We start from the raw sequence: 27,407 nt of genomic DNA on the forward strand, positions 1-27,407 counted from the left end.
CCACAGATTTATTTTACAGACACAGCCTCTGCTGTTCTGAATCATTCAGACACAAAAGATAAATATTTAAGCAGGACCACAAAAACCACAATAAACAATGATAATTGGTAAAAGAAGAATTCAAAAGTCTGATCTCAAGTCACATGGCCCTGGAAGTCAACCAAGCCAATACTATCCTAGTTAAGTGTAGTAGCTCAAGATGTACTTGCTAAGAGGTGTTTGAAAAAGGATATAAGGCAGAGGGGAAGCACTAATTTCTCTTAGGATTAGGTGCACATTAGTTCCAATGTGAATAAATCTCCTGCCCAAGAGGAGGGGGACACTCTCTTTGTTTCCTTGAAAGAGAAAGTACTCCAACATTTGATCTTTTGAACTTGAATCAGTGGGTTTAGGTTGAAACAAAAGGACATAGAAAAACGTGTTTAGACTCTATGTCTTTCTCCTTCTCTGTGTCTGTCTCTCTCTGTTCCTTCAATGTCATGTTGATTAACTTATGCTTGATTTAAGGTGAGTTCTTTTTTTTAAAAAAATTATTTAAGGAGAAAAAGAAAAAGTGTTTAAATTACACAGAATTTCAAAAAATATATACAGTACAAAATGACCGGTTTATAGATTACATATTGTCATTTTAGAAATAGTTGTTCAAATTACAAAATTAAAGCATACAAAGTCAACATTCAAACAGTGAGACTGCAAACAGTTCTGTTCAATGATCCACAAAAACTCAGGAATATGCATATCTATCTTATACACTTATATATACACGCAGTTATATCTTTAAGAGCACTTTCTTTTCCTCTCTATTTTACAATGACAGTTATACATTTTGGGTTTTATTACTCCCAATGTTCTTATTACTTTTTTTGAATAGAATAAAACCAAATGTGAAATAATAAAACAGAGTCAGTCAAATCAAAACGATGGACATAGTACATAATGTAAAAACAGAATATAAGGGGATGGGGATTTAGCTCAGCACCTGCCTTGCAAGCAGGCGGTCATGAGTTCGATCCCTGGTAACGATAAAAATGAAAAAAGAAAAAAAAAAAAAGAATATAGTAATCAACAGTGGTTACCATAATGCCTCTTGCTACCTTAAAAGGAATTGCCTATATCTTCAGGTATAATGTAATTGAACAAAACAGTAAAGAACAAAACCAATAAAACCAAAACTTTGCAGACATTACAGGACTTCAAAAGAAGATAATAGTCAAACCAGAATGAGCATCATAGTGAATCTTATTGCCTTCAAAGTAGTTGCCTATATCCTCAAACTTGATACTATCAAGCAAAACAGAATAAAGTAATAACAGTCAAAACAAGATGGTGAGAACAATACAGGGCCTCAAATCAAGTTAATAGGAAAACCAACAAGTACTGTAATATACCCTGCTATGTTTTAATTTTTCCCTTAATGAAATAAATAAATAAAATTTTAAAAAGCCACAGATTGAGATAAAAGAGGACATAACAACATTACAATACAGGTCAGAACAGAACAACATATGAATTTCACCACTAGATAACCCAACTTAATAGTAGTTACCATAGTGTCTCTTCCCTTGAAATATTTGAGTATAACTTCATATACTATAGTATCAACCATATCATGACAGTGTGAAACCATTCAAGAGGAAGACAGTATTACAGAGTATTTAAAACCACCTAACAGAAAACAAACAACGGTTTCTGTATTATCTCTTTGCCTATAAAAATTTTTGTTATACTATCACATATAAAATCCAATAAGATACAACATGATAAAACCAATGGAGACAGAAGAACAGTTTGATGGAACTTCAAAACAAGATGACATTAAATAAGTACTAGCTATTATGATGTCTTGTTTTCTTCAAAATAGTTGTTCATATCATCAGAGACAATAAAATCAAACAGCCCAGAACAAAACAATTCCAATTAATGAGTGAAAACTTTATAAGGCTTCAAAACCATATAATGGGGAATAATGATTACCACATACTTTTATGTATTTATATAATTTCTTACACTAGGGAAACTGTTCAGTATTCATACACGTGAGTTTGATTTATTTCACTTATGAGTATGGTCTCAAGCTGCACTCATTTATTTATAAATATCACAATGTGATCATTCTTTATAGCTGAGTAGTACTCCATTGTATAAAAGCACCACAACTTTTTTATGCATTCCTCAGTTGATGGACACTTATGTTGTTTCCAAGATCTGTCTATTACAATTTGTGCTGCTATAAACATGGGTGCAAATATATCACTGTGGTAGGATGCTTTCAGTTCTTCTAGGAATATGCCTACTGGTGGAATAGCTAGAACAAATGGGACATCCAATCCTAGCTTTTTGAGAAATATCCAGACTGACCTCCACAATGGCTACACCAGCCTACACTCCCACCAACAGGGCAGGAGAGTTCCTTTTTCCCCACAGCCTCTCCAGCATTTGTTTTTGATGGTTTTATTGATCCTGGTCATTCTTTCAGGAGTGAGATGAAATCACCATGTGGTTTCAATTTGAATTTATCTAATGAGTAATGATGATGAACATTTTTTCATGCATTTATTGGCCATTTGTATTTCATCATCTGAGAATTGTGTATTCATCTCAGATGCCCATTTTTGGACTGGATCTTTCCTATTTCAGATGGAGTAGAAGAAATGTGTAGAAACACACTGAGCTACGATTAATCATAAATATCAGGGTCCCTTATAAATCACAGAAGTCCCCTATAATTGTCAACTCAATAGCTGAGTTTGTGGATTCTTTCAGTAAGGCATCTAGCAGCTGTGCAGACTACAGGGACCACTTTCTAGGAAGCAGAGTGGCAGAATGTGGTGCAGCTCTGCCATAGGGAATTTTCAAAGGCTGGCTATCTAGAGAAACTGAGGTGTCTGGTAGAATAATGGAAACGTTAATAGGAACCACAAGGGGAAGGTCAGGAGAGTGAGAGGGAGACTTGCTAGCACTATTTGCACTGTATAAGCTCACGAACTAGTTATATCTAAGCCACTTCATCTCTTTATCTTCTAGAGAGGACAGATGGATGTTTATCATATTTAGCTAATTAGAGAAAATAGCCAGAAATTAAAGTGTTAAAGGGGAGGATGTGGTAATATTTACAGATAACATTAACAAAAAAAAAAAAAAAAAAAAAAGAACAGTCTTGTAGATTCTTCCAATTCGTTCACTATGAAGGAGAGTTTGGAGGCACACAGCTGAATCCTCTGTTTAAAATTTCTTTTATCTTCTCAGATTTTTGACAATGAGGAAGATATTGGAAAATAACTCCTTAGAGTGCGGTGGGTCCTGTGCAGGGCTACAACAACCTCCCCATTCCTGGCTGTGCTTGGTGGACTCTCGAGTTCTAAGCAAGCAGGCTGGTACCATCAGTTCCAGAGGCTGGCTTGAGCCAGCCTGCCCCACATCCAGTGACTCTTTCTCAATCCTGGGAACTGGGTGGGCAGAGTCCCAGGATCTGAGGGCCTAGAAGAGGATTTCCAACAGATCCTGGGGAAGCCTTTAAATGGCACTTAAAACACTTAAAATACAGAAATATAGGAAAACAACAAAATGAAAGATCAAATTACAACCTCAAACCTCAGCTCATCCTAAGAAACATTAGGAACAATGTACATAGAAAAAAATATATGCCACATACTTGAAATATTGGATATAAAGCAACTGAAATAACATAGCAACTCCAGGAAGCTTTAAAGAAATTCAACCTAGAAATAATCTCCCAGGTAGAAGAAGAAAAAATAAAAGAAATGCAGGAGATGCTGTACATATCTAAAGAAAACACAGTTAAAAATTTAGAAGAACTAAACAAGAAAAATCCCTGGAAGAGCAATATAAGACACAAAGAGAACACATGAAGCAGATGCAAAGAGATATACAGGAAATCAAAAATTCCACTGAAAACTGTAAAAACTGCCGCAATTAAAGTGAAGATAGAATTTCAGACCTGAAGACAAGATTGCAGATAGTGAACAGGAAAGATAAGATCTTCTAAAATTAAAAGGAAACAGTAAATAACAATTCAACAACTGCAAGATGACACAAAGAAAAAACAACATATGATTGATAGGGAATAATGAAAAAGAAGGGGACAACATAAAAGATGTCAAGTGGATATTTAGAGAAGTAATAGCTGAAAATTTCCTAAACATGAGAATGGAAACTGACCTCAGCATCAGTGAAGCATTTGGAATTCCAAATAGCCATAATCAAAATAAAACTACCCCCAGATATATATTATTCATCATCCCAGAAACCCAACATAAGAATAGAATATTAAAAGTTGTCAAAGAGAAAAGACAGATCACTTATAAAGGAAAACATATCAGAAACACAGCAGACTTCTCAGCACAAGCAATAAAGTCAAGAAGAGCATGGAATGAAGTATTTCAGATCCTAAATGAAAATTATTCCCAACCTAGACTGATGTACCCTGCTGTCCTTCAAAATCAATGGGAACATGAGGTGCTTTCTTGACAAAGAACAGCTGGAGAACTTCATGATCACCAAATGAATCCTGCAAAGCATGCTGAAAGGCAGTTTAGATGCACTTAGGAAAAAACCACTAAGCAAAGCAGACAAACAGAACAGAAGGATAAAGATGCAACAGCAGAAAGATAAATATAACAGTTATAACTTGTTATTGTAACATGGTCACAATGCATGAATTAAAAAAAAAAAGATTGGCAAAATGGATCAAGAAACAAAATCCAAACATATGCTATCTACAAGAAACCCATCTAACCCAAAAGGATGCTCACAGACTGAAAGTCAAAAGATGGAACACAATACTTCATGCAACAGGAACCCAAATAAAAGGGGGGAGGAGTAGCTATTCTGTTTGCAGACAATGTGAACTTTGAACCAATAATGATAAAAACAGATAAAGAAGGTCACTACAAACTGGTTAGGGGAAAATTTCAAGAGGAAGAGATAAATATCTTAAATACATATGCACCAAATTCCAGACACCCAGTTATATAAAACAAGTATTAACAGAAATGAAAAACCAAATTAGCATTAACACAATTATAAATGTAGACATTAACATACCATTGACACCAAGGGACAGTTCAATCAGACAGAAAATCAGCAAAGAAATAACAGAATGGAATCACACCTGTGAACAAATGGACTTAATAGATATATAAAGAGTGTTCCAAGCAACAACATCAGAATGCACATTCTTCTTAGCAGTACATGGGTCACTCTCTAAAATAGATCATATATTAGTTCACAGAACTTGTTTAAATAAATGCAAAAGAGTTCAAATTATCTCTTGCATGTTATCAGATCATAGCGCTATGGAATTAGAAATTAATGATAAAAATACTGCAAAAATCCCACCAGCACATGGAAAGTGAAAACACACTCTTGAGTAATCAGTGAATAACAAGGGAGATTAAAGAAGAAATTAAACAATATCTACAAGCAAACAAAATTACAAATACAACTTACTGGAATCTGTGGAAAGCAATGAAAGCCACCCTTAGAGGAAAATTTATTGCACTGAGTTCTCACAATAGGAAAACAGAATGAATACAAATAAATAACCTCAAACATCTAGAAAAAGAAGAGCAGGTCAAGGCCAAAGCCAATAGAAGACTAAGAAAATAATTCAAAGAATCAATGAATAAAAGAGTTGGTTCTTTGAAAGAATAAATAAAGTTGAAAAACCCCTAGTCAGCCTTATTTTAAAAAGGGGAAGAAAAAGCTCAAATTCATGCAATAGGAAATGAAAAACATGAAGTCACTACATACTCTATAGAAATACAGAAGATCATCAACATCTATTTCTAAAAACCTCTACTCTCAAAGGTTTGATAATACAGAAGAAATAGATAAATTCCTAGAAATGAAGTACCAAAGCTAGGTCAAGAAGATGTAAAACTGCTGAATAACCCAATTTCTATTAATGGAATTGAAAATGTAAGTAAGTCTTTTTTTTTTTTTTTTTTTTGTCTTTTTCCTTTTTATCAGTACTGGGGATCTAACTCGTGACTGCCTGCTTTCAAGGCAGGCACTTATACCGCTGAGCTATACTGTGATTTGAGCAACTATTTCCAAGATGATAATATGTAATCTATTAACAGGTGATTTCTTACTGTTGTTGTTTTTTTTTTTTTTTGTAGTTCTGTATTATATGTAACTTTACACTGCTTTGTTTTGTTTTGTGTTTTTCTCTTTTTCCTCTTAAATAAAAAAAAAAAAGAAAGAAATATAAAAAAAATAAATCCCCAGCCCCGAAAATGTAAGTAAGTCTTTATCTACAAAGAAGAGCCCAGGCCCAGAGGGATTCACTGCAGAACTCTACAAGAAATACAAAAAAGAGTTAAGGCTGACACACCTCAAATACTTCAATGAAACTGAAAAGGAAAAAATCCTTCCTAAATCATATCTGGAAGTAAATATTACTTTAGTACCAAAACCTGAGAACAACCCAACTAAAAAATACAACTGTAGACCAATATCCCTAATGAACACAGATGCAAAAATCCTCAAAAATATTGGCAAATAGGATGCAGCAAATCATCAAGAAGATTATATACCATGACCAACTGGGACTTATCTCAGACATGTAGGGATGCTTCATCATACCTAAGTCAATAAATACAATACCCCATATCAATAAAGCCAAAAGTCAGAATCACATGATCATTTCTGTAAATAGCTAGTACTAATATAATATCATCTTGTTTTGAAGTTCCATCAAACTGTTCTTCTGTCTCCATTTGTTTTATCATGTTGTATCTTATTGGATTTTATTATATGTGATAGTATAAACAAAAATTTTTATAGGCAACAAGATAATACAGAAACCGTTGTCTGTTTTCTGTTAGCTACTTTTAAATACTCTGTAATACTGTCTTCCTCTTGAATGGTTTCACACTGTCATGATATGATTGATACTATAGTATATGAAGTTATACTCAAATATTTCAAGGGAAGAGACACTATGGTAACTACTATTAAGTTGGGTTATCTAGTGGTGAAACATTATATTACTTATATTGTTCTGTTCTGACCTGTATTGTAATGTTGTTATGTCCTCTTTTATCTCAATTTCCCCCTTTTTAAAATTTATTTATTTATTTAAGGGAAAAATTAAAATAGCAGGATATGTTAAAGTTCTTTTTGGTTTTCCTATTAACTTGATTTGAGGCCCTATATTGCTCTCACCATCTTGTTTTGATTAATTTTACTTTATTCTATTTTGTTTGATAGTATCAAGTTTGAGGATATAGGCAACTACTTTAAAGGCAATAAGATTCACTATGATGCCCATTCTGGTTTGACTATTATCTTCTTTTGAAGTTCTGTAATGTCTGCAATGTTTTGGTTTTATTGGTTTTGTTCTTTACTGTTTTATTCAATTGTATTATACCTGATGATATAGGCAACTCTTTTTAAGGTATCAAGAGGCATCATGGTAACCATTGTTGATTACCTTGTATTCTGTTTTTACATCATGTATTACGTCCATCCTTTGTTTTGACTGACTCTGCTTTTTTTTGTCACATTTGGTTTTATTCTCTTCCAAAAAAAACAATAATAAGAACTTTGGGAGTGTTAAAACTCAAAATGTGTAATTTTTATTGTAAAAAAACTGAGGAAAAGAAAGCGCTCTAAATGATACAACTGCAAGTGTGTTTAGGTGTGTAAGATAAATGTCCATACTACTAAGTTTTTTTGGATCATTGAGCACAATTGTTTGCAGTGTCACTGTTTGAATGTCCACATTGTATACTTTAATTTTGTAACTTAAACATGTATTTCTAAGCTGACAATATGTAATCTTATTAACTAGTGATTTCTTACAGAAGAGACCAAGAAAGCTCATTCCATCTGCTGCTTCCCCTCCCCTTCTCCCTTCAAATCTAACTAGGTTAAGTTTTAACTTCCTAAAGACCATAAAACAAAGGCCTAAGGTAATAGCTCCTGACAACCCAGGTCTTCCCTACCCGGTAGCCCCGTCACAAATTGTGTTAATTGCATCAGATTTTATTAGATTGTACATTCTTCACAAAAATAGCTTCGTTTATATCATAGCAATACCTGTCACTTGGCCTTATTGTAAATGTGGGTCTTCCTTTTCCTCTAGGCAAAGGATTGATATGTTAATCAATGCTCTCCTCTGTAAAGAGTTGTAAAATCTTACTTAATTGATATGCTAACCATTGTTGCCCTCTACAAATAGAACAGTTGTGGTGCTAAAGTAAGGTAACTAAGGTTGTTAATTGCTGTTAGACTTTTCTATTCAGGAGGCCTTGTGGGGCCAGTTTCGAAACTATGTGCAGCCCCACCCCCATAGGACCCAGTGTTTCCTGGCCATTTGAGATAAACAGGCTGTTTTCTCAGCCATGGGACAAATGCCCATTCCTAAGAAGTGCCACCCCTTCTCTGAAGACAACCCCCTCGCCCCACAAAGAAATCCAATCCCTTAAGGACAGCTCACAATCAGCCCAGCTCTAATCACTATGATTGGCTTCTGTAACAACGCTTGCTTGCTTTGCGGTTTTAGGCCTTAAAAGACACAGCCCTGCTGGAGTACAGGGATCTCTGTTCCCACCTGTTTGGAGGACCCCGTGCACACGGAAAATAAAACCCCTTTGTTCTTACATGAGAGCTGAGTCCTTAGGGTCTTCTTTGTGACACCGGTCCTACATTACTGTTCATTTTTGTGAAATTCTGTATTACTTGTACCCTTTTATTATTTTTTTTCTTTAAATAAAATTAAAAAAAAAAAAGAAAATGACTCCTTAGTCAGTGAGTTTTTTTTTTTTTTTTTTAATTTTTTTTTGTCTTTTTCTTTTTTATGGGTACCAGGAATCGAACTCAGGACTGCAACACTTGCAAGAAAGGCACTTATGCCGCTGAGCTAAATCCCCAGCCCCAGTGAGTTTCTTCTTCCTGGACTAACAGATCACCCAGAGCTCCAGACACCCCTGTTTTACCTGTTTCTGATGATTTACTTTATCAAGCTGGCAGGCAACTTAGGATTCATTGCTCTGTTTGCTCTCAGGTCTCACCTCCACACCCCCAATTAGTATTTTCTCTTCAACCTCTAATCCATGGATCTCTGTTACTCTTCTGTTTTCATTCCCCAAATGCTGATGAGTTTTGTTTCAAAGAAGAATGGCATCTCCTATGCAGGGTGCATGACTCAGCTGTTTTTCTTTCTCTTCTTCATCATCTCTGAGTGCTACATGTTGACCGCAATGGTCTATGATCGCTATGTGCCCATCTGTCACCCACTGCTATATAAGGTTACCATGTCCCAGATGGTGTGTTTTGGGCTATCTCTTACTGCCTATTGAAAGGGTTTTGGCCTGGCCGGATACTGTAGCTGGTAAAGCCAAGGAGCTCCTATCTCCCCCACCCTTAGGAACTGCCTCTGGTGCCAAAAAAAGACCAATGGGCTACCTGTGTATCCTTAATGCCCCCTTAGGTTCCACCCCAGGCCAAGGCTACTTATGTGCCTCACTCCATGTGTTCCACTGAGAGATTGCTGGCCCTGGGTTGGAGATGCCACGCCCCAGGGGGTCAGGGGTGTCTCTCCCATCATTCCCAAAATAAAGGTTATTTATATTTTAAACTTCTTATCTTTTTAGCCGCTGCCAGACCTCCTCCTCCCCCCCACCCCCCACAGTTCTATCACCTCTGCAATGGGCTTTGCTGGAGCCAATGCTCACACAGGCTGCATGCTTTGCCTGAACTTCTGCAGGGCCAGTGTCATCAACCATTACTTGTGTGACATCCTACCCCTCCTCCAACTCTCTTGCACCAGAACCTAGGTCAATGAGGTAGTAGTGCTCATTGTGGTAGGTGTGAATATCACAGTCCCCAGTGTCGCCATCCTATTGTCTTATATGTTCATCATCACAAACATTCTTCACATCAAATCTATACAGGGAACATTCAAAGTTTTCAGTAACTGCAACTCTCACATCATTGCTATTTCTCTGTTTTTTGGGTCAGGAGCATTTATGGATCTTAAATATTCTTCTCCTGGATCCTACTCTAGAAAAAAAGACCTTCGTTATATTTGTATTTTTCCATAATACCTGTAATGTGGCCTTACTGTATATGTGTTTACCTTCCACCTTCCCCCTCCCCCCTTGTCCCTTGTCACTCTGGGTGACCTAATTGATATGTTAATCAATGCTCTCCTCTGTAAAGAATTGCAAATTCCTGGGACACTCTCTGTCTTCTCCTAAGGGAAACAAAGGTCTTCCTCATTCTTTGGCTGATCAAGGAATTTCTCATTTCCTGATCCACAACCCATGACCTTTACTTTGTGAGCTGTGAGAGGGACTAGAGGGGCTGCAAGTGTGGAGGAAGGATACGCACAACTTTTCCAATCTCCAACTACACTGTGTCGCTGGGCCCAGGGTAAAATAAATCAGCACAACTTTTTAAAATATGTTTTTGCCTCATTTTTAAAACTTGAGCTAGGGTGCTCTTTTGCAGATTACAAGAGATCTATGGATCAGGGAAAATTTTCTACTGTATTCTCCACTGATGTCGTACCCATCCTCAATCCTCTGAATTACACTTTGAGAAACAAAGATATAAACATTGCTTTGAAGAATGCCATGATTAAAATTCAAAGAAGATTCTTATCAAAAGCATTAATAAAGTAAGTAAGTTGAAGGACATTAAAATTTGCTGTGTGTTCCTGAATAGAATTTGTTCATATTAACATGACGTCTACAGATAATATTAATATAGTCTAGTATATTTTTGTTATCTCTGAAAGGGTTGTTGACCCAGACTGGACACTGTAGCCAGAAAAAGCCTCAGCTGGAATTAGGGAGCTCCTGTCTCCCCCGCCCTTTGAGATTTACCTGTAACTCTATAACCCCCCACTCTATGGAATCTGCCCCTGGCGACAAACCTGTGCCAATGAAATACCTGTGCATCTCTAATGGCCTTAGGGCACTGCTGTAAGCTTAGGCTACTTATATTCCCCCATGCCACGTGTCTGCCTGAGACAGATCTCCAGATTTCAGCGGCCAGTATGCCAGTCCTCTCTCTCCGTGTTCCCAGAATAAAGGCCTCTTTTGATTTATACTCCTCATCTTTTGGGAATATTTTTCATCTTTTGGAAATAATCCTATCAATCTCATCTCTAGTAATTATCTTCTCTCAATTATTGATTGTGTATATCAGGAACTTTTCACAATGTTTGTGAATAACAAAAGGAATATTTAAGCCATGTGTACACTGTAGTTTTTAATTTTTCTTTTATACTTTTGCCCTCCTGTATACTCTTAATTTTAAAACTTACAATTTTTGTATATAAAACACTGAAATTTCAGCTTTTGCACATATCTCTCATATCATTGTCCGTATTATTACTGGTGTATGCAGTAGAACTGATGTAAAGCAAAATCATGCCTCTCAAATCCTGTGCATTTTTATGTCTTTTCTACTGATTTGTTCACTATCATTTTGTTCCCTTTGGCTAATGACAAAAAAATTATTGCATGTTTCCTTTTCTGAGAACCTCTAGTCTCTATTATTGAAGAGAATACAATGTAACTTATTTTTCCCAAAGACACTACCAGAGAATAATTCTTAAGAAATCATATGCTTACTCCTACTATGGTGGTTCATATTACAAAACTTGCCTTCATTTCTATCTTGGATGTTGTCAAATATTTTTATAAAATCCCATACTTCTTACTATACTTACTTTTGTCACTAATGCAAAAACCCTGTGTGTTGTCAGTAAAACTATGTTACTCAATCTTTTACTGATATGATGAAGTTTATGAAAAATAAATGCACATGAATAATAACAAGCTTATTCCTAGGAACATTTTGTGAACTTACATAGACTTTATACCATAAAAATCTATAAGCTACCTTAACATAGAGGCTGTTGCATGTAATTTCTATTCCTTTCAATGTGTATATCCCATCTCTATATTCAGAAATTTAGAAATATATGTATGCATATAAGCCTTGTTGAGTAGGACTGTCCTATTTAACATCACTGCCAGTTATTTACTATTATACAAACATTATTAATAAAAAGTATAAATAATAACATCAATAATCCATCAGAAAACTGGGAGGTTAATTTGTGGTTTGAAGGTGGACTATGGCAGACTTGAGGATAATTAGCTGCAAGGAGCCCAGTTATCAAAACCCTTCAGCTGACACTACTTTGGGTGTACTGTAATGTTTACACTGGAGTGCCCAAGTCAGTGACTGAGCTTGCTGGGTGGACCTTAACAGATTGTGCCAGTTTCTGTCTAACAAGGTCTATTCTGATAGGGAATGTTTCCTTAGAGACTTCTCATTGTGATGAAGATGTTTTAAAACTGCACCACACTCAGAGCTTTTCCTAATCATTCTACTTCCCTCTTCAGGTGTCAGACCTTCATCCTGGTCTGAGATCTTCATCATCAGTTCCCACCCCTTCACACTATATTCTGCAAAGGATGTGTCACAATAAACGCTTTACAAGTCTAATCATTTCCTGGATTGTCCTTCTCAGGGAATGTTAAATGAGGTATTAGGTTTATATTAAGTGCTTTTTCAACTAGGATTGTGCAGCAGTAATGAACAATGTGATGCAGAGGAAGAGAAAAGACACTCCAGTCATGCCAAGACAGGCACCCTTGCATCACTGCCCCAAAGACTGGTGATTGCTGTGTCCATGGGTTTATCCTGTTATCCTTTGGATCCACACAGAAATCCTCCCATCTCAAAGTTTAGCAATGGAAGAGAAGCAGAGAGGGATTGCAGAGTGAGAGGGAGTGACCTGGTAGGCTCATCTGAACTGGGATAGAATCAGTGGACACAAGCAACTGCAGGGATTGTCATTTAGGGACAGAGGCAGGGATCAAGAAGATCCCTTTGGTGATTAACCAAAATCTGAGTACATATGAAGTCACACTACCTTGCCAACTCTGATAAAATTGAAAATAGAGGCCAAAAGCCTCCAGCTAGCCACGCACTCAAAACTGCAACTGAAACCAAAAAAGTACATCCAGAAAAGACAGCTTCAGTGATTCCACTCTACCACCCAGGAGAAAAACAAGGCAATAGATGTCTCAGAGAACTATTTACTACCTCAAAGCTGATCCCACAGGCACTGCAGTAGGAAAATTACAACAGCAAATGCTTAAAATATCTGAAGAGATCAAAAAAGAAATAAACAAATGAATCATAAGCTAATTCCTAAACTCATTCAGATGAATGCTTAGCAAGCTCAAAGAGCTGACAAATAAAGCAAGAATTACATAGTAAAGTGTTCAAGGAACTTAAGAAGGACACAAGCAGAAAGGTGACTGAATTAAACAATCTGATGCAAGACAAGAATGATCATTGAAGAACTAGGGATTATGAAGAAAAATGAAGTAGAAATTCACTATATAAAGAATTATCTTGAAAGTGTAGGCACCAGAAATGATCAGTATGAGAAGATAAGCAAGAAAGCAAGATTGAAATTGGAGACCATGGACTCAGTATTATTGACTGGAGCTAGAAAAACTGTCTTTCCACATGCTTCAGACTGTGTCTTCAAAGAGTAACTCAGAGAAAGAACTAGAAGGCTTAGACAGTGTGGTAGACAGTGTGCCAGGTATTTGTGAGGCACTGGGTCCAATTCTCACCACTCTGAAGAAAGGAGGAAAAAAAAAAAGAATTAAAGACGTGGTTCCATTGCAGTAAAGAACTTATAACATTTAGAAGAAATTAAAAGTCCACGACATATAAATAAATTAACACTGTTTAATATGTATACTAATTATGAATAAATTAGTGATAATATATATTATGTATAATGCATAAATTTTATGTGTAAGGAAATGACCTTGTATTTTATATACAGATATAGCATAATACATATATGTATATATGGTCAGCTTAAATTTTAAGATATATGTTTAATGAAATACATAATATGTTTGCTTTATGTGAAAGTATGATTTTGACTAATATTCACTTTCTCAGTGTAATACATATATATAATACATGTGATGTACATACATACACAATTTATCACTTCATGTTCAATTGGAAGGCAAGGCAATATGATGGCTAGTGAATATTTCTGGAACATTTAAGAAATAAATTTGGATATTTGCCTCATCATATAAAATTAATTCAAGTAAAATATAGACCTAAACACAAGGCATATTGACACTGATAACAGAAAGCACAAAACACACCTTTGTGTTTGGCATGGGCAATGCTTTCCCAGGGATGAAACTTAAAGCACAAGTGTCAAAGGAGAAAAGGATTAAATAATGTAGTCTTTACAAAAATTTAGAACTTTGTAGGTTAGAATGGCTTCACAAAAACAGCACAGAGAGACAGCTCAAAGGGGCAGCATGTAGAATTCAGAAACGGGCCAAATGTATTGATTTCAAAAACAAATTAAAGCCACTGACACAATTCTCAACCAAACGATTAAAACTGATTCATCACTGTACTTATCCTAAGGTAACATCACACAGGGTGCACACATATCAAACCACCATGTTTTACCCCATAAATATGCACGATTTTTATGACTTATGTACCTATAAAAATAAAATATTGAAAAAGACATGAAATAAAATAAAATGATCACATCAGAACACAATAACATACAAAATGTATTTTTCATATTAAAGGACAGTTCACCAGGTGAGAATCAAACAACATGGTTTGCATATGGGGCTGGAGACACCAGAAAGAATCCTATGTGGTGTGTGGAGAATGAACTGGAGAGAAGAATTGAGTGAGAGATGACATGGGAAAAAGGTAGAGAAGCCTGACACACTCACTGAATCAGGTACCGGTAAAATATGCCCTAGAGATTATGGGGGGTAGAGTCATGAGTTTCTGTTGAAGTCCCTAAAACTGTCAAGAGAATAAATATATGTTTGAAATTTGTGTTCAGAGTAGTGCTTTTGTGCCAGTCCATGGGCCAAGCAGAACACTTGAGAGACCCATCTGTCAGGATGGAGAGTCAGCAGGGAGAAGAAAGACGCTCGGGGAAAGGTTCACTTCTAACCAGCTTGGAAATGAAAGGTAATTTATTTATACCAGGGACACAGATGTTAAAATCTCTGCAAAGCAAATATGTCATCACCCTGCTTGGCCACTGTGAGGATGGGAACTCTATTCTTACTGTGTTCCTTAAGCAACGTGAAATAAAATAATAACATTAAAATGACCACGGTGCCTAAAGCAAACAAAGGGCAGCACAGGCTGCAGTTGGGCACTGCTGACACCAGCAGCACCGCCTGCACCACAGGGCCCTGGGCATACTGCTCAGGTGCTGCACCAATGCTGTGCCCCAAGTGTGTCCCAGAATCTACTAATGGGTGACTTCAAGGCAGTAAAAATGACTTGATGCCTTTCAACGGGTGAACCACCATGCCAGGAGGCCTGGGAAGTGTGGCCACAGTGGGTTCTTGGGGACTTTGACTCCCGAGCATTTGTAGCACTGTGGTAAGAGCCTTTTTGTAGTGATCTCACACCTTCATACTACCACGTGTGACAACATCTAGAAGAATTCAGTTGTTCCCTTTCTCCTTTTGATGCACGTCACATGGGGTGTTATAGCTCTATTCCTTTTGTTTCATATTCATGATTCATATAAGAACTAGTCTCCTGTAGAAAGCCCTTCTGTTCAGTACACTCTACACACTTGTCTGAGGGGTTTGGATATATTCAGAGACATGATGATCTCAGAAAACAGGAAAGACTTAAAAAGCATTGAGGATTGCACTTGAAGATCACATGGAAATTACCACAGTACTAGTCTGAGGTTGGAGCTTTCGCTTGACCTTAATGTTTCATTACCTTTTTCTATGGAGCCATGGAATTCTTTCTGTATGTCACCAGGCACATTTGACTGTGTGTTGCCTCTCCTGACAATCTGAGTGCAGTTATTAAGAAAGTGCAAACTGTTCCTGACTTCAATCTGCATTCAACTTCCTAATGGCGATTATTTTCTGTAAGGATGAATAGAGAGGAGTGAATATAATCAATGCAGTACTTGAAGGTAGTTGCAAAAAGTAGATACAAACAATCTTCGTCTGTCCTAATTCCTCAGTACGGAAGGCTTTAAATAATATATAGATAGAATTTTAAAAATTTGGTTAAATTTTCATTTTGAATATATTTCAAAATGATGTCTGCATAGAAGCATACAGCAAGTCCTGATCCAAACCAGTGACCTAACACTGCCCACCACCAATCCTTAAGAACCTCAATTAATACTACCTTTGTCGGTAAGGATAGAGAGAGTCCCAAAAATGCAGAAATAGTGCTACTGTATGATCCAGTTATCTCACTTCCAGATACATATCCAAAGGGGACAAAAAGATTTTTAACTGGAAAACTATGAACGAAGCACATTATTTCTCTACAAATGGAAATTTCCCCCTCACTTTAAAAACGACATTGAATACAAAAGAGGACCAGACTCTTCATGATCTCTTTCATTTGGATTCAGAGACAATTTTTGTTGTTCTCAATGAGTTTTTAGTGTAGAATCTATGTGACTTAAAGAACCGTGGTAAGATGTTTTTTGAAATTTGGAATAAACAGAAATATATAAAGAAGCAAAGTGTTACAGAATTTGTTATGGCTCTGGCAAATCCCTGTGAAATTTCTAGATTCCACATGGCTTTTTCTACCCGTAATTGTGAATATCGCACATTCACTAGTGGTACTCATGACTGAAATGTGCCAAAAGCTTCCATTCATGTTGCTTTACTGAACCTTGCAAACAGTTGCTTTTCTGTGTTCCCGTGGGCCACATTGGCAAGGATGGCTGACTCTGACTCGGTGAACAGAAATTACCACTAGGAAGGTAGTTGATGTTCAGAGGCTCCGCACAGTCTCTGGCTCAATAGATCTGGAATTTTGCTTTTCTGACTGGTCCCCAAGTACTGCTGAATATGCAAGCCTGGTCACCCCATTATGAGAAGCAAAGCCTCTGACACACAGAGACAACACTGCAGGCAGTAGGAACCTAAGGAGTGCACAGTACCCACTATTCTACATACTGCGGTGGGGTTCCTGAGTGAATTGAGGAGATGTTTTGCCAGTGTTTTACCCAGCACTGTGAAGCTCAAAAATCACTCCCATGAGCTTGGATTTATTATGTCTCAAAGAGCCTGGGGAGAACCTTAATGACAGGGTTGGCCTAGAGCGTGAAGCTTTGATAGACAGTACCACAAAATTCTGTTCTGTTAAAAATGTTTCACCATATAGTAATTAGATGTTTTGTAATCATAAGGCTGGAAATACTGAAGTACTGTGAGGATGTAGAGAAACTGGGCCTCCCAAACATTACAAGCGTGAAATTTAAAACTGTGTAACTTCATTGGGAAAAAAAGTCTGTCACTTCCTCAAAAACTTAAAAAAATTTAGAATATGATCAAGCAATTCTGTCTCCCCCAACAAAATTTAAAACATTTCCAACAAAAAATATATCTATTTCAAAAAAAGTCTGTTTTGTATAGAAATATTCATTGTGACATCATGTGTAATGGATAATATAAAAAGTAATCCAGTGTTCGTTTATCAATTAACACATAAGCAAAATTTGGTGTATTCATACACTGAAATATTATTCAGTCTTAAAAATGAAGTATTTGTATGTCTTCTAACACAAAAGAAGCTTAAAAACATGCTACATGTTACAAGGCAATCACAAAAAAGTACCTATTTTATGATCCCATTTGTAGTGAATTTCCACAATAGTCAAATCCGTACAAATGGAAGGATTAGTGTCCACCTGGGACTGTAAATGATTGGAGTTGAAATAAAAAATTGGCTGCAATTAAGCACAGATCTTCCTGGGTAATGGTGACAGTGTTATGAAATTATTTAATGGTGATGGCTTAAAAATTCTACAACCATTATAATTGTCATCCTACTGTATAGTCTCAGGATAATGCATCAAATAAGCCAATTTTCTTAATTCAAACAAGGTAAAACAATATATTAATAAAAGAACAAAGTGAGGGAAGAAAAACCATGATCATCTCCATAGACAGAACAATGTGTGCGGCAAAATTCACACATTTCCATGACAAAGCAATGAGAAAAATAAGAATATAAGGAAGTTGGATACATGTAATTAAAACAAATCTTTTGGAGAAGAGCTAGGTCAAATACAATTTCAAGTTTTACTGTTTGAAAGGAGCTCCATGCTGATTTCAACAATGCCTTTACCACTTTACAATCTCACTAAATATACTGAAAGGTTCTCTTCTCTACAGCTTCTCCAACAATTGTTGCTATTTCATTTCTTGATTACAGCCTTTCTTCCTGGAGAAAGGTGAAATCTGAGTATTGTTTTAATTTGTATTTCTGATAAAATAGGCAGAGATGATGAATACTGTCCGTGAATTTATTGGCTATTTCTACTTCTTATTCTTAGAAGTGCCTATTATTTCATTTGCCCATTTTTTATTAGGTCTTTCATTTTAGGAATTTAACTTTGTTCCTTACAAATCCTACACATTAGGTCTCTGTCTGAATAATAGCAGTTAATTTTTTTCCCATTTGGTAAGATATTTCTTGACTCTGTTGGTTGTTTACACTGCTGTGCAGAAATTTTTAATTTCAAATAATCCAGTTCTTAATTCCAACTTGTATTGCTTGTTCAAATGGGATTCTGTCTAGAAAGCCCCTTCAACACTTTTACCTGTTTTCATTTCCAACAGATTGTTTCCATTTTAACAATTAGCTTTAGCTTTTATACCCATTTTGGTTTTATTTCAGTACATGATAAGAACTATAGGTCTACATTTAATCTTGTGCATATGAATAACCAATTTTCCCCTCACTATTTGTGCTACAGTGCTCTTTTTCTTCCATGTATGTTTTTGGCATCTTTATCAATGATCAGGTAACTGAGTTGCTTCTGCATCCTGTATTGTGTAATACTGATGCACACTGGGTTTTTTGGGGGGTGGATAGTCAATTGCTTGCTATTGTTTATTGTTTCTCTCATTTCTTTTGTTGCTTTCTTTTTTCTTTTTTCTTTTGCCAATAACATATTGCTTTATAACTATAGCTTTGTAGTATAATTGAAGTCAGGAATTGTGATCCCAGATCTTGTTCCTCAGGATCATTTTTGCTGTTCTGGTTTCACGTGAATTAGGGATTGTAGAACAGTTTTTTTTGTTGTTGTTGTTCTCTGGGCAATGGTATTTGCATTTTGAAGGCAACTACATTACATCTGTAGATAAATTACATGAATACAGCAATGTGGTCAATATTGCATCTGCCAACTCAGCAACAGGGACTAGCATTGTATTTCCTGATGTCTTCTTTGACCTCTTTTTTGAAGGTACTACAGTTTGGTTAATGGAAGTCCTTCTCTTCTATGGTAACATTAATTGTTAAGTATTTTAATGTTTCTTATACACAGCATTGTACTCTTAATTTCACTTTTAGTGAGTTCATAATTTGTGTACATGAATTCTAATGACTTTTCTGGCTTGATTTTGTATCCCGTTATACTACTAAATTTGGTTATGAATTCTAGGAGTGTTTTGGTGAAATTCTTTGGGTCTTCTAAGTATCATTCTGTGTCATCTGCAAATAATAATTTGACCTCTTTCTTATATATACTACTCTTATTTCTTTCTCCTTCTTGATTTCCTTGGATAACATTTGTAGAATTATGTTGGAAGAGTGATGATAATATGCATCCTTCTCCTCCTGATTTTATCAGAAAAGCTATCAGTTTCCTTTATTTGATATGATATTGGCTATTGGTGTTTATGAAAACATGCAAGGGGAATTTATTAGGTAGATTTATAAGATCAGAGGCAGGATAGTCCACAATAGACAACTGAACACTTGATGGTCTCCTATAGAACTAGGGATGAATTCTATATATATGATGGTAAAGGGCTCTGGTATACCCTGACCCATCTGGATTACTCCATATATTTTTTGTGCTTATATTCTCATAGTTGAGAGTTCACACTGAGGAAATAATCTTAGATGCATGGCTTTATTTTCAGTCTCTGTTTATGGATCAGTATATACCTTACTTAAAGCTGAGCTCCAATAAAAGGTTTGTGAACTTGATACTGAAAAATTCACCATAAAGGCCAATTTAAAGGTTTATAAATTACTCAGAATTCTCTCTATTTTAAAGTGGGCATATAAAAACCACTCTGCTGATCTATGAATAGAATATGCCAGAATCTTCTCTTTGTCCCATTGTGTATGTGACTCTATCCGTATTTCTTTCTCAAACCTGATACAGTTTAAATCAGCAACTGACATCTCTTTGCATCATAGTTTCCCCACCTAAATAGAAGCTCATCGTCATATGCATCCAGCACACAAAAATACAAAGAACATATGCAAAGGGCACACCTCAGGTCTGAAATGTAACCTTTGTTTCTGGAACTGTCCTGTGCCACGTTACAGGGAGAAAGACGGGGACAGTGCGTGTTCTGGAGGAGGAATTGTGTAGCAACAACCTCTGCCTCAGTGAGCTGCTCGTATGGGTGCCTCTCAAATGTGGCTTATATGGGATTCAGTAAGAAGTTGAATGTAAGAATTTACTGCTGACCATGAGACTGAAGATAGGAATCATGATGATACAGGCCACTCCTATCTGTTTCCACTTATTATATAGGCCATTACAATTATGAATACATTCACACATCCTGAATAAGGTAATAGAGCTATGAAATGTGATCTACAAAGGATACATTCTTAATGTTTTACTTATGTGAGTATTTGACTCTTATTTATGCTTTTAGGCACTGTTTCTTCACAAAAGTCATTGTTCACATCACACTAGTTTTTTAAAAATACCTAATTTTTTCACAATAAAGAAAGGGTAGATTTAGAGCCAAAATGCCTAGTCACAGTGTCCACTCAACCACTTCCAACTGTGATCTGGAGTAGACCAAAGACATCTGTGAGCATCAGACCCATCGTCTACAACATGAGGGTGATGATTCCCTCCACTGCTGCCCTTCCAGTTCTTCCTGAGGAGCACGGAGACTGATGGAGGGGCAGTGCACAAAGCACTGCTGCTCTGAGCAAGTGTGACCCTGTGAACGTCTGTGCCTTGATGTCTGGGGTAGATTTTCTGATTTGTGCCTGAGAGAGACATTGAACCTTGCAGGTGATTCCAGCAGCCTCCCACACCCTGAGAAATGTAGAATTTCTGCCTCAGAAGTAGTATTTCCCAACAATGAGATTTTAATGTAGAAAGATAACTATTTGGTACAACATGGACCTAATAATAAACTTCATCTTATGCTCACCTGAACTAAGCAAGAAATGTATCACCTGTGCTAGAATATAGAAAAATTCCTCATCAGCTCTTGTAATCAAATCTTACGAGTCAGACAAGACATTTTCAGAATTCTTTCAAAGAGTGTGCAATTCTATGGGAGCAGTGTGAAGAGAGGTGCAAAGTGAAGACCAATGAAAACTGGAGCTTAAGGAAGTGCAGGGACATAGAAACCCAGCCCTGCTGCTGAGGGCTTCTGTCAGCTTTAACCAGGGTACACTCTGATTATGTTCACTGCTAGCTGACCCTGAACCAACCATCACAACCTGCTTAGGGAAAGTTTACATTAAGCTAATTCAACTGCAATGAACAATGTTCATTCTGGAAAATTTATTTTCAAATTTCTCTCAGAAAATGAATATCTCCCTAATGAATTAGAAATATTTATTTTGAAGTATGCAGACTTCGGTGAATCCTAAAGCTTGCATTTTAAATGTAAAATTTTAATATCATTATACTTTCTTTTTGTTTTCACTTCATTTGAAACATAAACCTTTAAACATTGTATATAAAGCTGCTGTCTGTTATTTTTCTCTTATTGTTATGTCAACATACCTGAAGCCCAAAATTAAGGAAGCAAAAAATTACTTCATTTACAGTAGTTAGAGGTTTTTGTCCATAATCAGCTGGCTCCAAGGCAGGCTGGAAGATGGCAGAGGAGCAACAGTTCATGGTGGCAGAAGGCACAAATTGCATGAAAGGAAAAGCCAACCTGTCTCCCTCCCTTCTGGTGTATGCAGGCGAGGCGTCTAGGGCTGGTGTAGCGGTAACACCACCACTGCAGCAATACACAATGAATCGCTCACACACTCTAGACTCAGCTGACTCTGAAAAGCCCTTCCCTTGTTCTCATGAGGCTTTGAGAGCACGTCCAGACACAAACAATAACAGCTTTTGCTGAGCAAAAACTATCAATGAAATTGTTTCTTTTCCACCTTTAATTGCAATGTTTTTATGTCTTTTTGAACATTATTTGTCTCCACAAAAAGTGTTAAAGACTTTTGGTTTTGGAAATGGAAAAAATTTTTGTTGTACTTTGAGGCTTTTCAAATGAATGTTAAGTGATCCAGTTTATTCTATTCCTTGGACTACTTCAACTAGTGATACAACACATGACAAAATGAATGAATCTCAAGACATCTAAAGAGGATTATAAATAACAAAGAACTTCTTATTTAGAAGGATTTCTCATTCAATAAGAGAATTGTTTTTTTTTTTTAAAGAAGAAATAAATTAAAAACATCAAAAGCAAACTAGATCAACTCTTTTACATAAGTAGAACTCTAGTGATTGACAATCAAGCAAATTGATACTGGGGTGAGAGGGTGCAACATGAGTGTATGAGACAGACCATAAGTCAGTGATTTAAAAAGGCTCAACATCTATGGATGTAACTCAGCAGCACAAGTACCTACCTGGCAAGCGTGAGGTCACGAGTTCAATATCTAGTACTCCCAAAGCATAGATATATAGATATACATACCTATATATCTACGTATCGATATATCTATATATCCATATATCCATATATCTATATCTATATCTATATCTATATCTGTATCTATATCTATATCTGCATGTATTTGTGGCTGCACATGTAGCTCAGTGGCTCAGCAGCTCAGCACTTGCCTAAAGTGAGAGACTGTTGTAATTAATTAATAAATAGAAGAGTTCAGCATCTGAAAATAAATGAGCAATGAAACATTTATGATGAATTTCACAATAGGTACATATGAAGTTAAGACTGGCAAAATAGTGCACAGTATAGTTATTTTAGAAAACAAAGTGTCCTTTGGTTAAGAGTTAAGATTTAAGTAGTTTTTTTACAATCATCAATATTATCTGCTTTCTCAGGGGGTAAATAATATATTGTATATTAGAAATCAAGTAATTATTTGATTTAGTCACAAAAATTTTCTTTCAAATTATCATTGCTCTCCTGTCATGTTATATTTCACAGTCTAAAAGTCAATATGAGAATATCATGAAGAAGGAATAAAATTGGCATTATTTAATTCTTCTCAGAAATTTTCACATTCTGATTTAACATCTTTTGTTTAAAAAAATTATACATAATTATTAAAAATAGTAGGATATTAACACTAGTTAATGTATTGCACATTGTTAACTAAGAAATAGGTTACACTATTTAGGCATAAAAATGATCAAACAAACAGTGAAAACACAACTGTTTTAAAAATTTACATTAAATATACTACTGATTTAACATTTTTAATAACACATAATTTAAGCCTCCACCTACAAAGACAAACTTGTGACCCCCATCAGTTTTGTAATTCCTCAACTTGGAGAAAACTGTCATAGCTATTGTACAAGCTTTAATTTTCCATCTTTTTTCTTTCCGAATCCCCACCTTCTGTTTGTTACCACACTCAGTTTCTCCTCTGAGCTTGCCCTTCTTTCTCTTCCCCATTTCCCATAGAAGTGCTCATGTGTTTTTCACATGCATTCCTCCAAATTTACTAATGTACAGCCATTGTAGATTACACGACTCACCATAGCATTCTCATAGGTAAGTGTATTGTAGTAATCTGCAGGACAAATAGGTATTCACACAGAAATTCAGCTTTTACATCCTGAATTACCATCCCTTCATACAACCTTCTACTAAAAAACTGTGGGTCTTTTGGGGGCTGGATTAAGAATATGTTGCTGGGAACCTTTTTCGTACACATTCTTAAATTTAAAATTCTTGAAAAGATTTCAAATTCTTCTTTAAGATTTTATACCACACTGAGTTCTCCACTTGAGCAATTGTCGGATTCTCTCCTCAATAGACTTTTGCTCTCCCAGCAAATATAAACAAAATTGTTTTCTGTAACAACAGCAAGAATACACTTGGCACAAATTTATGTAACATTTTAAAACAAAGCACAGCCAACTTTAAAAACAGAAATATTTTTCATGTTTAACGAAATGTATTTCATAAAATGAGAAAAGTGCATCAAAGCATCAGGAGACTTAAAATAAGCAGAATGCTTGCTTGTTTTATGCCTTTCATTAAAAATTAGCAAGTATTTGCATAAATCATTCAACTTTCTGAGCTTCAGTATATGGTCAATGCACTGCATACGTATCGGTCCCTACTAAAAGGTAGGTTTTGAAGAAAGTATACCTGAACGTTATGAGGAAAGAAGACGAATGCATAGGGTTTGCAGCTGCTGAATGTGCTGGTGTGACTGTTCCTCAGGCCCAATATGTGTGCAGCACTGGCATGTGAAGGAGGTGATGTTTCCTGCCCCATGCAGGATGGGAAGACAGGAGTAGAGCAGACACAACTCATTTGTTTCCAAAAAATAAAAGAAGAGAAAGAAAAGAAACATATCCCCAGAATGGTACAATAATATCCCAGCATTTATTTGGTAATTTGAAGAAATTTTTAGTTTTCCCTAATAAAAAATTTCATGATCACAATGAGAAAAACCTAGATGAAGGTTTTCTAAACTTATTATTAAATAGGAAAAATGATGGCAAGATTTAAAAAATGTATCTGATGAGAAAAATCACTATTCATAAAAATTAGGAAAAATAGGACATTCAACTGTTATCACAGTAAGAAACAATAGGAAAAGATACTCCCCCTTCTTTTATTAAAATAGACTCCATTTCTTCCTGTTTCACAGCATTATACATTGCATGCTTTATTTACACTTTTGGTTTCTAACACAAAGGAAACAATGTGATACTTACACACATGATAGATGTGATCATTCTATATATCCACATTGCATGAACAAACAATAAACTTTTAAAAAGACTCCATGGCATATAATCAAATGCATATATTATTTAAATTACTGAACAAAACTTTCTTTTGCTCAAGGATTTCCTCAGTGCCAGTTTCACATCTTTGTTCCTCAAGCTATAGACTAAGGGGTTCATCATGGGAACCACGTTGGTGTAAAAGACAGAAGAGATTTTCCCCTGATCCATAGATCCTGTGGAAGATGGCTTCAGATACATGAATGCACCTGACCCAAAGAACAGAGCAACAGCGATTATGTGGGAGCTGCAGGTGCTGAGGGCCTTGGACCTGCCCTCGGCAGAGCTGATATGGAAGACGCTGTGGAGGATGAAACCATAAGAGATGAAGATGGTGACACTGGGCACAATGATGTTGATCCCCACCACAATGAGAACTTCCAACTCATTGATGTAGGTGCTGGTGCAGGAGAGCTGCATCACAGGGAGGATTTCACAGAAATAATGGTTAATGGTTTTTGCGTCGCAGAAGGTCAGCCTCAGCATGCATCCCGTGTTGGCCATGGCACCAGAAAACGCCATCAGGTAGGAGCCAAGCATAAGGCTGAGACACACTCTGGGGGACATGGCCATGTTGTACAGAAGTGGATTACAGATGGCCACATAACGGTCATAAGCCATTACCATCAACACATAGCACTCAGAAATAACAAAAAAGCTGTAAAAATAGAGCTGGGTCATGCACCCTATATAGGAAATAACATTCTTCTCTAATGTGAAGCTCATGAGCATTTTGGGTGTAAACACAGAAGCATAACAGAGATCAATGAAGGACAAGTTGAAGAGGAAAAAGTACATAGGAGTGTGAAGATGTGAGTCCAGCCTAATTAGAGTTACCAGTCCCAAATTTCCGAGAGCAGTGGTCACATACATTAGTAAAAACAGAAAGAACAGTGGGAGCTGGAGATCTGGCCGGTTTGTCAATCCCATCAGAATGAAATCAGTCACAAAAGAGACATTTTCCAGAGCCATTCTTTTGTAGCAGAATCTGTGGACACAGGCAATTGGGGTTACATTAAAGGGCAGACAACTTTGTTTCTACTGCATTATTTCTTCCCACTAGAATAGAATACACCAACAAAGTCTACGTTTCCCCAAACTAGAAACTTGGAATTGATATTTATCATGACCAGATTCTCACAGAAGCATCCACTTACCAGTGTTTCTGAGCTATAAAAAAACTGAGTTTTATCACTCAGTGACAAAGTAAAGGTCAGTGATGCTGTATTCAAACGGGACTGCTAAAAATGAAGCGTTTATAAAAAAGACTGCAGAACATTAGACTTCTCTTCTTTTCATACTGTCTTCTCTCAGCTGTCCACTCTCTAACCCTTAAACTGCAAGCAGAAGTCTTAGCAACCAGGTCCTGGTCTTTAAGGCAGGTTAGACTCCCTTGTAGTGTAAAATGAAGCATCAAGTCTAAGCAGAAGTGAGGAACCAGAGCCCAGGAGTGGCGAGTCACTAATCAAGTCCTAAAATGAAAGCCCTAAATCTCTCAGAGCAGAGAGAGTTCTGTCCTTGAATACTGAACACTCTGCCCAATACCATGTGCATATTGTCAACTCTGCAAAGTTTCTGAGCAGTTTCTGCTCCTTCTCTGAACGAATTCCTCTACTAACTCTACTTGAGTCTCAGAAATGCTCACAATGGGAAGAAAACCACACTAACTTAGATCCCTGAGCTGCCTTCTAAAAGGAAGACATTAATAATCACAGAAATTACAAACTCACCCTCCTTAGACCTGAAAAATTGGTTTTTGTTTATCCTTGCTTCCTTGTTCCACAGGTCTGAAATGAAAATTTTGTACTTTTAGGATTTGGTTCCTTAGATACTGAGAAGAGGCAGCGTAGACTGAATTTCCATATTGGCCTGGAAGTTTTTGATAACTATGGATCATGTTTACTGATTCTGACTGTGAGTCCTTTCATAGCACTGAGAAAATCAGTCTTCAATATTGTCATATTTGCAGTTAAAATGATGCAAATGATTTAATGTGGAATCAGTGACATAATCTGCTTGGTAACAAACAGAAGAAGAGCTTGCCATGTTTCTTCCCTTGAGAACAGATTCAACCTTTTAAAGGGGAAATAAAGGAATTATATTTATGCCCTGGACTGTGAGCTGCCTTTAGTTCCCAAGGGACCCATGAAGGTGTTTAAATTTTTCTTTACCCTTGGGCTTATAGATCCACAAGGCAGAGCCAAAAAATGTTTCCTTCTCGCTGTCTTCTGGTATCCAGTGGGAAATACACTGCATTATTTCTTTCCTCCCTCATTCTAAAGGAGTTTCTTACCTGCCTTGCCCCCTGGTTCTTAGT

The 27,407-nt window shown here is 36.4% G+C and overlaps 1 protein-coding gene and 1 pseudogene across 1 annotated transcript; one reads left to right on the forward strand and one right to left on the reverse strand.

The window, feature by feature from the left end:
- The first annotated feature begins 1,080 nt into the window (after nucleotides 1–1,080).
- On the forward strand, nucleotides 1,081–20,543 carry LOC100717477 (olfactory receptor 8B3-like; annotated as a pseudogene).
- A 4,574-nt stretch (nucleotides 20,544–25,117) lies between these two features.
- LOC100717201 (olfactory receptor 8B8-like) lies at nucleotides 25,118–26,062 on the reverse strand. The gene has a single exon (XM_013155414.2). The coding sequence runs from the start codon at nucleotides 26,060–26,062 to the stop codon at nucleotides 25,118–25,120; it is 945 nt and encodes a 314-aa protein (XP_013010868.2).
- Between the last annotated feature and the right edge of the window lie 1,345 nt (nucleotides 26,063–27,407).

This window comes from Cavia porcellus, unplaced genomic scaffold (genome assembly GCF_034190915.1).
Source record: "Cavia porcellus strain 051 isolate PalLab524CR breed Dunkin Hartley unplaced genomic scaffold, mCavPor4.1 scaffold_9, whole genome shotgun sequence".
NCBI lineage: Eukaryota > Metazoa > Chordata > Mammalia > Rodentia > Caviidae > Cavia > Cavia porcellus.

What these genes read in the sequence shown, in the direction of transcription:
- LOC100717201 (XM_013155414.2), bottom strand. Translation starts at nt 26,062, where the DNA reads ATGGCTCTGGAAAATGTCTCTTTTGTGACTGATTTCATTCTGATGGGA.